The 13,130-nt window shown below is 53.6% G+C and overlaps 2 protein-coding genes across 3 annotated transcripts; one reads left to right on the forward strand and one right to left on the reverse strand.

Annotated features, from left to right (window-relative positions):
• Positions 1 to 1,488: 1,488 nt before the first annotated feature.
• On the forward strand, positions 1,489 to 6,550 carry TARBP2 (TARBP2 subunit of RISC loading complex). Of its 2 annotated transcripts, none has more exons than XM_019724428.3 (9): positions 1,489 to 1,677; positions 2,199 to 2,368; positions 3,159 to 3,261; positions 3,844 to 3,939; positions 4,509 to 4,581; positions 4,797 to 4,914; positions 5,226 to 5,353; positions 5,752 to 5,953; positions 6,113 to 6,550. In XM_019724428.3, exons 1-9 carry the CDS (start codon positions 1,625 to 1,627, stop codon positions 6,268 to 6,270), a joined length of 1,101 nt encoding a protein of 366 aa, XP_019579987.2. In that variant the 5' UTR covers positions 1,489 to 1,624; the 3' UTR covers positions 6,271 to 6,550. The 2 variants fall into 2 exon arrangements, with proteins under 2 accessions (XP_019579987.2, XP_074181728.2); XM_074325627.2 differs by lacking the exon at positions 1,489 to 1,677 and adding an exon at positions 1,718 to 1,930.
• Positions 6,551 to 6,781: 231 nt separating this feature from the next.
• Positions 6,782 to 7,629, reverse strand: NPFF (neuropeptide FF-amide peptide precursor). Its single transcript, XM_019724429.3, has 3 exons — positions 7,432 to 7,629; positions 7,087 to 7,208; positions 6,782 to 6,983 (listed from the first exon to the last, which is right to left on the reverse strand). Exons 1-3 carry the CDS (start codon positions 7,534 to 7,536, stop codon positions 6,851 to 6,853), a joined length of 360 nt encoding a protein of 119 aa, XP_019579988.1. The 5' UTR covers positions 7,537 to 7,629; the 3' UTR covers positions 6,782 to 6,850.
• Between the last annotated feature and the right edge of the window lie 5,501 nt (positions 7,630 to 13,130).

Below are 13,130 nucleotides of genomic sequence, written 5' to 3' on the forward strand. Positions count from 1 at the left end.
GCTGCAGCCGTCCGGTGTGCTCCAGGCTGGATGCGGCCCGTGTGGACCCCTCACCTCCCTGCTGGCGGTCCCGCCTTAGGCATTACGGTGATTCCGTAGGAGCCTCCTATGACCGGTCTTATAAACTCCCTCCTATACCCTGAGACAGTAGCCCCTCAGATGGGACACCCTCCTACTCCCGCTCTAGAGTTGCTCTCCTTGTCATACTAATTTTGCTAGCTCTCCATCATCTAATTGTCACCACTCCAGTGCCACCCAATGGGAATCCACTCAGCTCAGTGCTCTGTCCCCATCCCGTGTTCCTGGATGACCCCTCATTATCATTCCAAAATTCCTTTGGATATCCACCTCAGAGCAAACCGTGTCGTCCCTGACCCATTCTCAGAACACTCATTAGAATCACATTTTTCGTGATTTCTTTCTCTCCGAGGTCACAAGATTTCCCCCCATCTTTCAGCCCAGTGGTTGTGAGACTTTGGGGAGGAGGGAATGCTTTGACAGCCAGATTGGTCGGTTAGTTTTACGAGGCCAAAACCTTCTCTTGCCCAGAGAACCCCAAGACCCACGGCGGAGAGAAGAGAACCACCATTAGTCCTTCCAATTCTGTCGTCCCACTATAGCCTCATTCTCAGGCTTCAGAGTAGGTCTCCCCGGCCAGCTACAGAAAGGTTCACTACGGCCATTCTAATAAGGCTTTAAAAAAGAAGCGTAAATCCGACAGGCTGCGGGCCACAGTTAAGGAGAAGAGAAGTGAAGGACAACCTAGGAAAAGAAAGCAGGTTCTGTGAGACGAATGCCCGAGGGCCAGGGGCTTATGCCGAGGGCTGAGGGGGAAAACTGAGTCGGACTTGGACGAACAACTGCCCCCGCGCTCTGAGGAGGGCTAAGAACAGTCCCCTCCCGCGTCCTAGTAAGGCCCACCCTTCCACCCTGTAAAGAGGAAGGAGCCGATAGCAGTCTCGTCCCTAGACCAATCACAACCTTTTCTCAAGAAAGAGGCAGGACCAAGGGAGATGACTTTCCTTGTCCCTGCCCTCTAGGTGAAGTAACCAATCGCAATCCACCTAGAGCAAGTAATCGCAATCAGAAATAACCAATTACGCCGGGCAGCTTCTCGTGCATGCCTGCCCCTGCCCCTCCAGCTGCGACAAAGATGGCGCGCGAACTCCTGGGTTCTGTAGTTTTCTCAGGATTCGAAGGCCCCTTCCCCCACGACTCGTTGGCCCTTACCACCCCGCCCCCAGTCGCTTCCACTCAGCTAGTGCGCATGCCCACAGCGCCCGCCCAAGAGAGGGAAGACGCGGAAGGTGGCGGGAACGATATTAAAAAAACAAAACAAAAAAAACCACTTCTCAGCTCTGGAAGCGACTGCAGAGAGATTCGCTCCTCCCAGAAGGAGGTGCTGCCCGCGAGGGCGAACCACGCGGAGCGTTGTGGGGCGGAGAGCTCCTTCTGATGGAGACTCAAGGAATCGGGTGGGCGGGGGACTCCATATCCCAGCATGCCCCGCGGCGGGCCCGACCGGCCGCGACTCCGGGCTTGGCCCCGGCCCTAGCTCGTCGGCGGTGTATTGGGGCGCGTGGAGGCAGCAGTCACGGTGGCGCCCGCGGGGACGGAGGAGGGAATGAGTGAAGAGGAGCAGGGCTCCGGCACTACCACGGGCTGCGGGCTGCCCAGGTGAGCCGCCTCGTGCCGATCGCTGCAGGGCGAGGAGCGTGGTGCGATTTGGGGGGGTAGCGGCGCGGCCCCGCCCCAGCATGCATCTGGCCTGGGGGTTCTTCCCGGCAAGCACTGGGGTAGTGGGCCGTGGTTCCCAGCATGCACCGAGCAGTGGCCAGTGTCTCCAGCTTGAAACAGTTTGGGGTTGGCCGGGTCTCTCAGACTGCACTAGGGCACTGGGCTGTATGCCCCCCGACGTTCAGTACACTTGGTGGGTACTGGGTTCCTGGCCTGCACTGTGTCAGGGTACGTGCACTTCCAACCTGCACTCTGGTACAGGATCCCCCGCCTTAACTGAGACAGGAACAGTGCATTCCCTGCTTGCCCCGAGGCAGTGGACCCTGCTTTCCCAGCCTGCACCTCTACTGGGTCCTGTGGACCCTGTGTTCCCCATAGTGTGCTTGGGTCTGATAAAACAGTGCTTGGCCAGGTGGGTGCAGAGAGGGGAGGTGTGATGAGGGTCTGTGCCCCTACCCCAGTATAGAGCAAATGCTGGCAGCCAACCCGGGCAAGACCCCGATCAGCCTTCTGCAGGAGTATGGGACCAGAATAGGGAAGACGCCCGTGTACGACCTTCTCAAAGCCGAGGGCCAAGCCCACCAGCCTAATTTCACCTTTCGGGTCACCGTTGGCGACACCAGCTGCACTGGTGAGGAAGGCTTGGGCAGCCTAGCTGGGGTGTGCGTTCACAGGGCCCCAATGGCTTTATTTTTTGGAGTCTCTTCACAGTCTTTTTCTTCAAGGCCATAAGGGAAAGAATTTTCAGGGGGAAAGGCCACTAACTGGATTGGGAGAACAGGTCTGTGAGGAGGTGGGTAGGGCTTGGGAGAATTAGAGGAACAAGCAGGATTGCCACAGTGACCTGGTAGGTCATCATCATCCTAGAGGAAAAAGTAAAAGGAGATAAATGGAAATCGCAGTGAAGTATTGGGCAGTGCCTGCTGTGCGGGGGCTGTGTTCTAGGTGCTTAACCAAATTCCTATTTAATCATAAGCCTCAGTCTAATCCAGTAATGTAGGTGGTGGTATCCTCATGTTGAATTAGAGGAGATGGAGGCAGGCTCAGAGATTCAGTGACTTCACATGCTAAGTTAGTGGCAGAGCCAGGCTTTGAATCTAGAGCCTCCCCTCTCTCTATTTTTTCAGCCATCTATTTATTGAGAGAAAAGAAAGTGCTTCCCAGAGGAAAGTAAGGCAGAGAAAGAATCTCCACCTAAGGTGTCTGAGCTCAGGAGCAGTTCTTGATTTGGGGAGCTCATGGAAAGATAAGGGCCCTTCCTTCCAGCAATTAGTGTAACACTTCCAGTCTTGGGCATGAGGGAGGTTGGTGAGAAGGGATTTGGTTGACTCCCTGTGGTTGTGAGGAGAGAGGCTGTGGGATGCTGGTTTCTCTTCTGTCCTTCCAGTGACCTCCAGTATTGCCCACACCCCCTCTCTCAGGTCAGGGCCCCAGCAAGAAGGCAGCCAAGCACAAGGCAGCTGAGGTGGCCCTCAAACACCTCAAAGGGGGGAGCATGCTGGAGCCGGCCCTGGAGGACAGCAGGTGAGGGAGGAACAGCTGTGGCATCCTAGAGGCCCTGCCAGGAGCCTAGGCCCCTGCACCAGCCCTCTGCCCACTAGGCCTGGCCTGGTGACACTTAGCCACCTTGACCTGGCCTCTTGCTAAGACTCCTCTGGACCCGAGCAGGAAGCTTCCAGGGCTCCTGCTGCCGTGAAGGATTCTGGGGGGAATGGCCAGCCCCACTGAGGGGCTGTGGTTTGGGGCTCAGGCTGGGAGGGAGAGGGGTGGAGGTTGAGGCTGGAGGGAGTTGCTCCCCAACATACCTCTTCTCTCTATTAAGGTGTCCTTCCCTCTTCTGCACTCAGGTCGGAGATTGTTGCTCCCATGGTTCTTGGGTACAAAAAGACCCTACTTTCCCTTTTCTCAATCTTTTTGATCTGGTATTTGGCAGCAAAGGATCCCAGGAGGAGGAGCTGGTGGTTGAGCTTCTCTGAGTCTTTGGCTCAAGTGGGAAGGACTTTTCTTAGGGGATGGGCAGGTCAGGAGGACATGGGTCTCCTACCCTTCCTCTACTCCCCGCAGCCCACATGGGTGTGAATCAAAGGCCCCCTTCCCCTCGGGAAGTTCTTTTTCTCCCCTAGACTCTTCACTGCCTGAGGACGTTCCAGTTTTTACGGCTGCAGTGGCTGCTACTCCTGTTCCATCTGCTGTCCCAACCAGGTATCTTGTCTCCTGACTGCCTGAAGGGGGGAGGAAGGGGTCCTGGCTCCTGGTCCTCAGCCCTTGGACCCAGGCTGGTCAGGCATGAGGAAGTCTGAGAATAAACAGAGGCTGGAATAGTTGGGGACCAGACATTGAAGAATTTGCACTAGCTGGTAAGCTCTTGGGATAGGATGTAATTAATGATTTTTAAATAGCCATATGGATGATGTTTGACTATGTTTAAGGGTCTTGCAGGTACCATTTTCTTCTGAATTGGCCCCATGATAGTCCTGTGTTTGAGTCCCATCAGGTGCTTCCAGGGACTGGATATACAGCCCCACTCCCACTTTCCTGGCGAGGTGATGATCAAGTGTTCCAGAAAATCGAAATGGGCCTGGGACTTGGAGGAGACCTCAGTTGTGGGGGAGGGGGAAGGAAGCAGTCTGGATGTTTGAACAAACAGCTGACTGCCTGGCGGGAAGTAGGGAGATGGCAGTGGGGAAAAGCAAAGCAAGGCTTAGGACTCATGGGCAGCCTCAGAAGGAACAAGCTCCCTCAGCTTTGGCTCTGGGCCCTTTTTCCTTCAGGAGCACCCCCATGGAGGTGCAGCCCCCCGTCTCCCCTCAGCAGTCTGAGTGCAACCCTGTTGGTGCTCTGCAGGTGTGCCCCCCGTCCTCATTTCCTGTGCATGCCTGTCTTCCCTTGAACCAGGGGCCACGAGGGAAGGTTATGGGGTTGGTTACCCTGTTCTGAAGGCTTTTTCCACACCTTTATTCCTCCTTTAACCTGGAATTCGAGGCTCCTAGGGTAGGAGGGAGAGGATGTTTGGATTCTTCTCTCACTCAGCCTGTGTACCCTTGTTTCTCCTTTCCAAGGAGCTGGTGGTGCAGAAGGGCTGGCGGTTACCCGAGTACACGGTGACCCAGGAGTCTGGGCCAGCCCACCGCAAAGAATTTACCATGACCTGCCGAGTGGAGCGTTTCATTGAGATTGGTAACTGGGCAGAAGGGAGTTCTTGCAGCTACTATCCTCCAGCACTCCAGGGCCACAGGCAGCCCCCAGGCTCTCTTACAGCCCAGCTCTCCTGGCTAAGATCTCTAGCTTGGCTCCTTCCTCCTAGCTTCTTCCTTGCACCCTATCCTTCCCCCTCTTCTGGACAACCAGGTTCTCAGATGCATAGCGGGCTCTGAACTTCCCTTTCCAATTGATACCTTCCCAGGGGACCCTCAACCCAGGTTTGAGCTGGGTGGAAAGCACTGGGTCTACTGGGAGTCATGATCCAGTAACGCTGTCCCCACACGCAGGCAGTGGCACTTCCAAGAAGCTGGCAAAGCGTAATGCTGCGGCCAAAATGCTGCTTCGAGTGCACACAGTGCCTCTGGATGCGCGCGATGGGAATGAGGCGGAGCCTGATGACGACCACTTCTCCATTGTGAGTGGTTGGGGGCCACCCTCCCTCAGGCCGGGGCTCTAGGGACTTGCGTCTGTGACGGGAGTGAGCCTTGCTGGGTCCCAGGCTGGCTTGTCCATTTTCCTACCAGACCCAGGGTTCCTGGGGCCCTCTCTCAGCCTCAGCTGTAGGCCGGCCTGGTGAGTGCGGTGGGAGAGCTGGCCCAGGGCAGGGGCCCTCTGGCCTTTGTTTCTGGGAGGAGGAAGGCTGCCTGGCCATCCAGTCCAGGGTCTAGTAAGAGGGCTGTATAGGGATTGACAGAGGAGGCAAGCTGGAGGAAACATTCTTGGGCTTTTCTCTCCTTGGACACTGAATGTCTATTAAACGCCTGGGTCTCACAGCCTGTGGCCGCATGTTTCTCACTGTTTCCATCTCATCAGGGTGTGGGCTCCCGCCTGGATGGACTTCGGAACCGGGGCCCAGGCTGCACCTGGGATTCTCTGCGAAATTCAGTGGGAGAGAAGATCCTGTCTCTCCGCAGCTGTTCCCTGGGCTCCTTAGGTGCTCTGGGCCCTGCCTGCTGCACTGTCCTCAGTGAGCTCTCTGAGGAGCAGGCCTTCCATGTCAGCTACCTGGATATTGGTATGGCTAGTTGCGGGGCCGGGGGATGGTGGGGGACTGGAGCAGAGCAAGTACAGATGGGTATAAGGAGTCGGGGAGGCGTGACGATGACGTGGATGCACCCCCGTTGGCGCTGCCTTCCCGCCCAACACGGCCTCCCTCCTCTCTCTTGGTCTCCAGAGGAGTTGAGCCTGAGTGGGCTCTGCCAGTGCCTGGTGGAGCTGTCCACGCAGCCAGCTACCGTGTGTCATGGCTCTGCAGCCACCCGGGAGGCAGCTCGTGGGGAGGCTGCTCGCCGTGCCCTGCAGTACCTTAAGATCATGGCGGGCAGCAAGTAAAGCTCCGGCTGGACTCCCGGACGTACACCCGCGCTCCCTGCTCGTCCTGCCCCCGGCCCAGGTGTCTGCCCAGCTCTGGTACCCCCTGGAGGTACCATCTCTACCTCTGACAGACTGCCTCCCTGCAGGCTGAGGAGGACACGGGGCCAGGAGCCAGGGGCCACGGGGCCTCAGCTGGCCCAGGATCCATCCTCACGTTACTAGTGAGGATGAGGGGGAATGAAGTGGGGAGCTGTCTCCTAGAGCCCAGAATAAACATGCTGCTTGTTGGATTTTTAAACCCTGCTCTTTGTTTCCCTGAGTGGTTGACGGCACAGGTGAGTGCCAGGTCACCATCCCTGTTGTATTTCCCCACATTGCCCCATGTCCCCATGTCTGCCTTTCGGGTGGTAGGAGGCCGGCCGCAGTGACTTCCAGGAACCCTGTCTGTCACCTGCATTTCCGGCGAGTCTGGTGGAGATGGAGGGGCTCCCTCTCAGCCCTTTTAAGTCTCAAGACACAGACACCTGGATTCAGAAGCCAGGCAGCTTTATTTGGGAGGACACATGACACTTGGGTATGGGCCTTACATGCAGACACATTAAGGGGTGACATGCCATTTCTTCCCAAAGCGCTGAGGAGCAGCCAGGCTCCAGAATGGGGAGCTCAGGCCCTCCCCCGCTCGGGGACTCAGCCGTTCGTTGTTCCAGGAACCCCCGGTGTTTCTGCCAAACCTTAGGAGAGAGCCGTCTTCAGCTGTAGGTCACTCCAGTCCCCCCCTTCTCTAGCCCCCTCCCTCTCCTCTCCTGCCCCCGCCCGTGTCCCTCTCAGACTCACCTCTGGGGCTGAAACAGGAAGGCTGGGCTCCGGTCAGGTCTCTTCATGGCCTGGAGCAGGGAGCGCAAGAGTGACCCAGGGGTCTGAGCATCCTGCGATGGGCGGGGTCCGGTGTCTTCCTCCTGTGGTACAGGGACATCCAGGAGGGAAGATGGGCAAAGGCCTTTGGCATTTAGATCACAAGGGAGAAGGATGTGGCTTTCAGGGTCAAGTTGTAGGAGGCTGAGGAGCCATTTGCTCAGATGTGAGAACCCAATGAAGACCCTGGCTGCTAGAGTGCACCTAGAGCAAATCTCACGCTGAGGCAGAGGGAAATGGTGCCATGGGATGGGGGTGCTGACCTACCGTGACGAGCTGAGCTCCATCCCAGCCCCCTGGTCCTTCAGCGTGGCCCCAGTCTGTGACTAAAAGCAGCACCAGCAGCAGCACTGCCGCCTGCCTGGGATCCATGCTGTCATCTGCCTTCCTAAGGCCACGTCTGCCTCTTATACCTGCTGCCCCCCCCGTCCCCCCCCCCACAACAGCCTGCGGGAGAATCTAGAACAGGCAATGGAAATACATGACTCCATTAAGAGCTCCTGGGACCCCCTCCCATGGCCCCCCCGGGACTTCCTGCTCTCAGCCTCCGGCCCCAGCCCCTAAGCCTGGAGTTACAGACTTTATTAGATGCATAAATCCTGTCTCCAGAGCTCAAGAAGCATCATTAATTGCAGATGCTTTGTCAGAGCCAGGCCCTGGGGGGCCTTCAAGAACCCCCAATCCCTCAACAGGTTGGAGAGCTCCAATTGATCACCTTCTCTCTTTCCTGATTGTAGAATAAAAGCATAAAACAAGTCCTGTCAGGAAGGGACAGGCACTGTGTCCTGGAACGGGGCGGGGAGGAGCAAGGGACACAGTTGGCCAGGAAGACCCAGCCCTGGTCCCTCCTGACTGGTGCTGCAGTTAAGGTCACCTAGCCCACTCACACCCCGTGTATATGTGCCCCTGGGAGGGTTTACAAATGGAAGCACTACTCTGAGATTTGCCTGTGGGTAAAAAGTGAGCTACAGAAGGAGACTAAAAGGTTTCAGAGCCCAAAGAAAGTGGGGATTGCTTCCAATTTTTGTAAATGGACTCTGTCTTCACTGAAGAGTTTAGGACCTATCACCTTAGCCAATGGAGCTAAGCTGAAGCACTGCTGCCACCCTGTGGTCACAGCTCCACACTGTCCTTTTTCTGGACTAGAGCTCTTTCAAGGATCGGGTGGATGGAGGTTCCAAGGCCCAACTCTCAGGAGCCCCGGAAAGGCAGGGCAGGAAACGGGTTGGACTATCATTTTGTCCACCTCCCTCTTGTCACCCCCACCTCTGCCTGGCTCTGACCTGTTGGGGCAGGAGACTAGAATCTTGCCTTAGCAAACAGCTGCCTCTCAGGAATGGGTCCTTCAGTCAGCTGGTGCCCTTCCTCTTCTGAGCCTAGGATCCCTTCCTCAGCATCCCCACCTCAGTGGTTCTCTAGTCTAAGCTGGAGTGGTGCCATGATGTAAAGAGCCTGTGAATCAGCCTTGGGCAAGCTGTCCCTCTTTTCAAGCTGCAGTTTCTTCACCTAAAACATGACAACATTAAAAGGAACTACTTCCTAGGGTAAGCATTATTTGAGATACTTTTTGTAATCCGTTAAGTACAGGACCTGACAGAGCAAGTGTCCTCAAAAACGTTAGCCATGATGAGCCTTACACACCCGAGTCCCGGGGAACTTACCATCTCCTGAGACAGTCTTCAGACAGATTTATCCTTGCACCAAGCTGCTTTCTGTCTCCTTGTGGCCTCCACCCAGGGGTCTTAGTTTGCCTCATTAAGTCTCAGAACGTCTCGCTTCTTTCATTCGTGCAAGCCTTTTGCGGGTGTGAAGGCAGATTACATTCTACCACTCTTTTTTTGTTCAAGAGGAAGTGTGTCCCCTTCCGTTAAAGTAAGGCATCTGCAAACCAATTCGTTCTTTGGGTAGGTAGATTAGAGCAGGTTTTGATCTGGATGTTCTAGATACCTTTCTATTAGTGCAGCCTAAGCTAGCAGGAACCTTCTGTACGCTGTCTCGTGGCTGGTCTCAAGCACAGACCTGACACTCATCATTACATCTTATAGTTTCACCGTTTCTTGAAAGGACGCAGCAAGACCATAGATAGATGGTTCTTCTGTGGCAAATGGATCCTGCTTCACAGTGAGGTCCTTGTCTGTTCTCACCTGACAGAAGTCCAGAGGAGAAGGGGGCGGGGCACTGTGGAGAGGGCTCGGGTCAGGCAGAACTCAGGTTTAATCCCAGCTCTTGCACGCCACTGTGCGCCTTGGGCAAGTGTCTTAACCTAAACCTCAGTTCATCACCAATAAAATGAGGCAACTGCTCCTGTTATCAAAAGGTTGTTGGAAATAGCAAGCGATCCACAGCATCTAGCATTCCATCTAGCACAGAGTAGGCACTTAATGTTTACCACCCCGATGCTTCCCTCCCTACTATTTCTCTGATCACCAATTACAACTGTATCTGAGCTGAGGCCGCACTGAGAAAGGGCTTCCTTTGTTCAGGATGGAGGTGACTGGTCTCTCCTTTGGATGGTAGTTGGAATGAACGAGTTCTGCTGACATGGGAAACTGCCCTGCCTTCAAAGTCTCAAACCTCTTCATCTTGGCTTTAGTATTTGGCTTCCAGTAACTTCCTTTCTTTCCCTTCTCTGGGTCTCCATGTGCTCCTGACCACAACACAATGAAGACCACCACTGCCTTTCCCTCTCTCCTAGGGAGATTCAGTCTCCCGATTTGTGTCAATTATACCGAACATCAGCCACAAACAGCTTCTTAGATCATTTCTCACCTACTGGGAAACCTGCAATCTCCTGGTCAAGTCCTTCAGCCTGGCTCACTCTCCTCACTTGTAATTATCAAGGAATACACAGATGCAAGAAATTACTGTGACTGCCGCACACCTCCTTACTCCATACGGTTCCTAAGCATTACCTGTGTATCTTGGGAACTCTCTCTTACCTGCTTCTAACCAACTTCCCCCCCATACCCATAGATCTCATAGAATCAGAGAAAGCTTCTCTTTCAGTCTGTGTGCATTCCCCAGTCATGTTGGAAACTTCCTGAGGGTTGGGCTTATGTTGTTTTTTTAAAAAAAAATTGTTGGGAGGGGTTGGGAACAAAACACTGAAAGGTAAGAGGCCACTTGCCTTCAAACACCGTCCCATCCACACAAAGCACACAAGACCTCCAGTGAGTGCTCCCATGATGCCGAGGGCCTTGTCCCCAGGGCAGTACACACATCTGAGCCCTGGTCCCTGTGTTATGTAATTTATATAAACCACCCGCGTCCTCTACACTATGTCTTCACTGCATAAAAAGGAGGGATAAGAATCCTGGCTCCTTCTGTCCTAGGAGATGGGAGCGTAGGGAAGATCACAGACATGAAAACTCAATGAGTTCCCAGAAAGAGTGGACAATGGGACTCGTAGATCAGAGGACTGAAGCATCAGACATAACAGTGGTTCTCTTGATAGTTTAATGTTATATTTGCAGCATAAATAAGGCACAATATATGTCATGGCAAGGGAGAGGGAGAAGGCATGGCTGGGGGATAACTGCTAAGTGGCGAGGGGGAAGGCAGAAGGGACGGTTAGGGAGAATAGAGCGAAGCCTCTGCCTCAGCCCCATCCCAGAGTTTGTGAGCCTGCTCACAGGGGTCATGCTGACTTAGATGGAGGGGAAAGGAGAAGATGTTTTTGTAACAAAATAGCCAGTAGCACTGCAGCCTCCCACCTGTCAAAGGCTACCGCTGGGGGCTGGGGCGACCCAGACCACAATGGAGTTCCTTCATGAGATGGAGGGGTTTTGCTACATGTCAAAGATATACAGATGAGCAGAGATATAACCATAGATACACACTGCTTTCTTTTCAACAGATACTATGTCAGGAGGCTGCAGCCTCCACTGTTGGGGCTGGAGGCTCATCTCCCTGCCTGAAAGGTAGGTGTGTGTGTGTGTGTGTGTGTGTACACAGCACAGCTAAAACTCTAGCTGGTCCTTCCTGTAACAAAACATGGAGTGACCAGTCTGCAAGGGAATATGGGACTCTTGTCCAGAAAGATGCAGGACAAGTTGTAGGGATAAGTAGGACCAAGACAAACCCAGATTTTGAGATGAATGATGTGGTGGTTGTTTTAATGGGAGTAGAGGGAGGGGCTGGAGAAAATGGGAAAATATGTTAGTGCGAAGGCAGAGGATGGTACTTAAAATATCCTCGACAGCCTGCAATTTCCCAGCTGCCCCTAAGGTGATGGTTCTTAAACTTTAGTGTGCATTAGAATCACTGGAGTGCTTGTCAGAGCCCATCCCGAGTTTCCGAGTTTCCGATTCAATAGGTCAGGGGAGGGGCCCAAATGTGCATTTCTAACAAGTTCCCAGATGCTGCTGCTGCTGGTGCTGGACCCCATTCTGAGAACCACTGCCCAAGGGGAGTCAATGAAACTAGTGCTCGTAGCCATGTTTTACAGCTAAAATGTCACTCACCAGCAGCTAGTGCCGGTGAGAGATCTGTGCTACCAGCCACCAGTAAAAAACAAACAACCCCCCCCCCCCACCAGCAGCTACAATAAAAACTGCGTCTACAAAAGACATACATAAGCTGCCTTAACCTTCCCTACTCTCCCCAGCCTTTTCTCATTCTGGAGTAGGATTTTACCCCAAAGAGCAATGAGTGAACTGGTACAGAGGGTGGGACTGATGCTCATTCCTGCTGGGTCAGCACCCTGGGGGGTGGGGGAGGCGGGGATTTACGTCTGTGTGCACATCTGTGTGTTGTAAACAGAAACAGAGAAATAAGTTCTGTCCTCTGAGGGGATGTTTAGGGTCGTGGGAGGCTGACCTGTCTTATTCCTCCCTCCGCCCCGTCAAACAACAGTCTAAAGAAAGCAGAAAGAGCATATCAACAAAGGCATATGTGATACAGCTAGGAGGATTGGATTCTAAACAGACTGGTTATGAAATAAAAAAAATACATTTCCTTCCTGTGTATACAATGTACAATATTAATGAAAAATAATGATTTCGGGATGGGAAGGAAGTTATGAAAGAAAGGGAGAACTTTTTTTGGGGGTGGGGGAGCTGTCTTAGGGCTAGCACCTTTAAAGGAGCCTCTCAGTGTGGAGCAGGGGAGCCTCAGAAACCACAGGAGGAATATTCAGGCTGTAGACGGCATGGTTATGATTAAACACCCCATCTACCAGGATGCGCGGTGCTGGAGGGCAGTGAATTAGGAAAGGAGCCAAAAACAATAGGCAGAGGGAAAGCAGCAAAGTGAGGTTCGGTTAGGTCATCTCTTTACCACCATCATGAGTATATGGTCTGGTGCTTAGGGCTGAGCAGAGGTGTGGAGGCTGAAGGAAGCCAGATTTAGAAGAAAAAGTAAAGGAAGTCCTACTCTTTCTAGTCTCCCTTAGTAGTGGGGGAGGTTTTCTCAGACTTTTGAACTCTCAGCAAGCTTTCTTTTAAGGGACTGGGGCAGAGAGTCCACAGATCCGATGACCTGGTGCTCATGGCCCCGTTCTCTACGGCTTTGGGTATCCAGCAGCTGTGTCTTTGGAGTGAGGTGAGAGGCCTGAGTCCTGTGTTCACTTGGAAAAGCCCCAAGATTCCACACTCCCAGCTCCTTTCAGAAAGTGTCTTCCCTTAAGTCCCTAGAAAGGCCATGGTCCTTACAAAGGGCTAAGTGACACCCTCCATGATGTCTGGTTCTGGTCCAGATGAGTCTGGAAGCAAAGAACAAGGGATAGCGGCCACACAGTTGGCAGCAATAACAAGGTGAGTGGTACTCTCCTTGACCATGAGAGAGGCTTCAGGGTCAACAGTTGTTCTGCCTTCTTAATGACACTGAGGACCAACTAAAAAGCTGTACGTGGGGTTCTGTCCTGCCCTTTCCTCATGTTACTGCTGCTTTACTATGAAGGTTCTGCCAATGTCCCTCATTAGGCCCCCAGTACTAACTTCCCACTGATGAAAATGAAACAAGGACTC

Source organism: Rhinolophus sinicus, chromosome 1 (genome assembly GCF_057876585.1).
Source record: "Rhinolophus sinicus isolate RSI-liver-muscle chromosome 1, RSI-T2T, whole genome shotgun sequence".
NCBI lineage: Eukaryota > Metazoa > Chordata > Mammalia > Chiroptera > Rhinolophidae > Rhinolophus > Rhinolophus sinicus.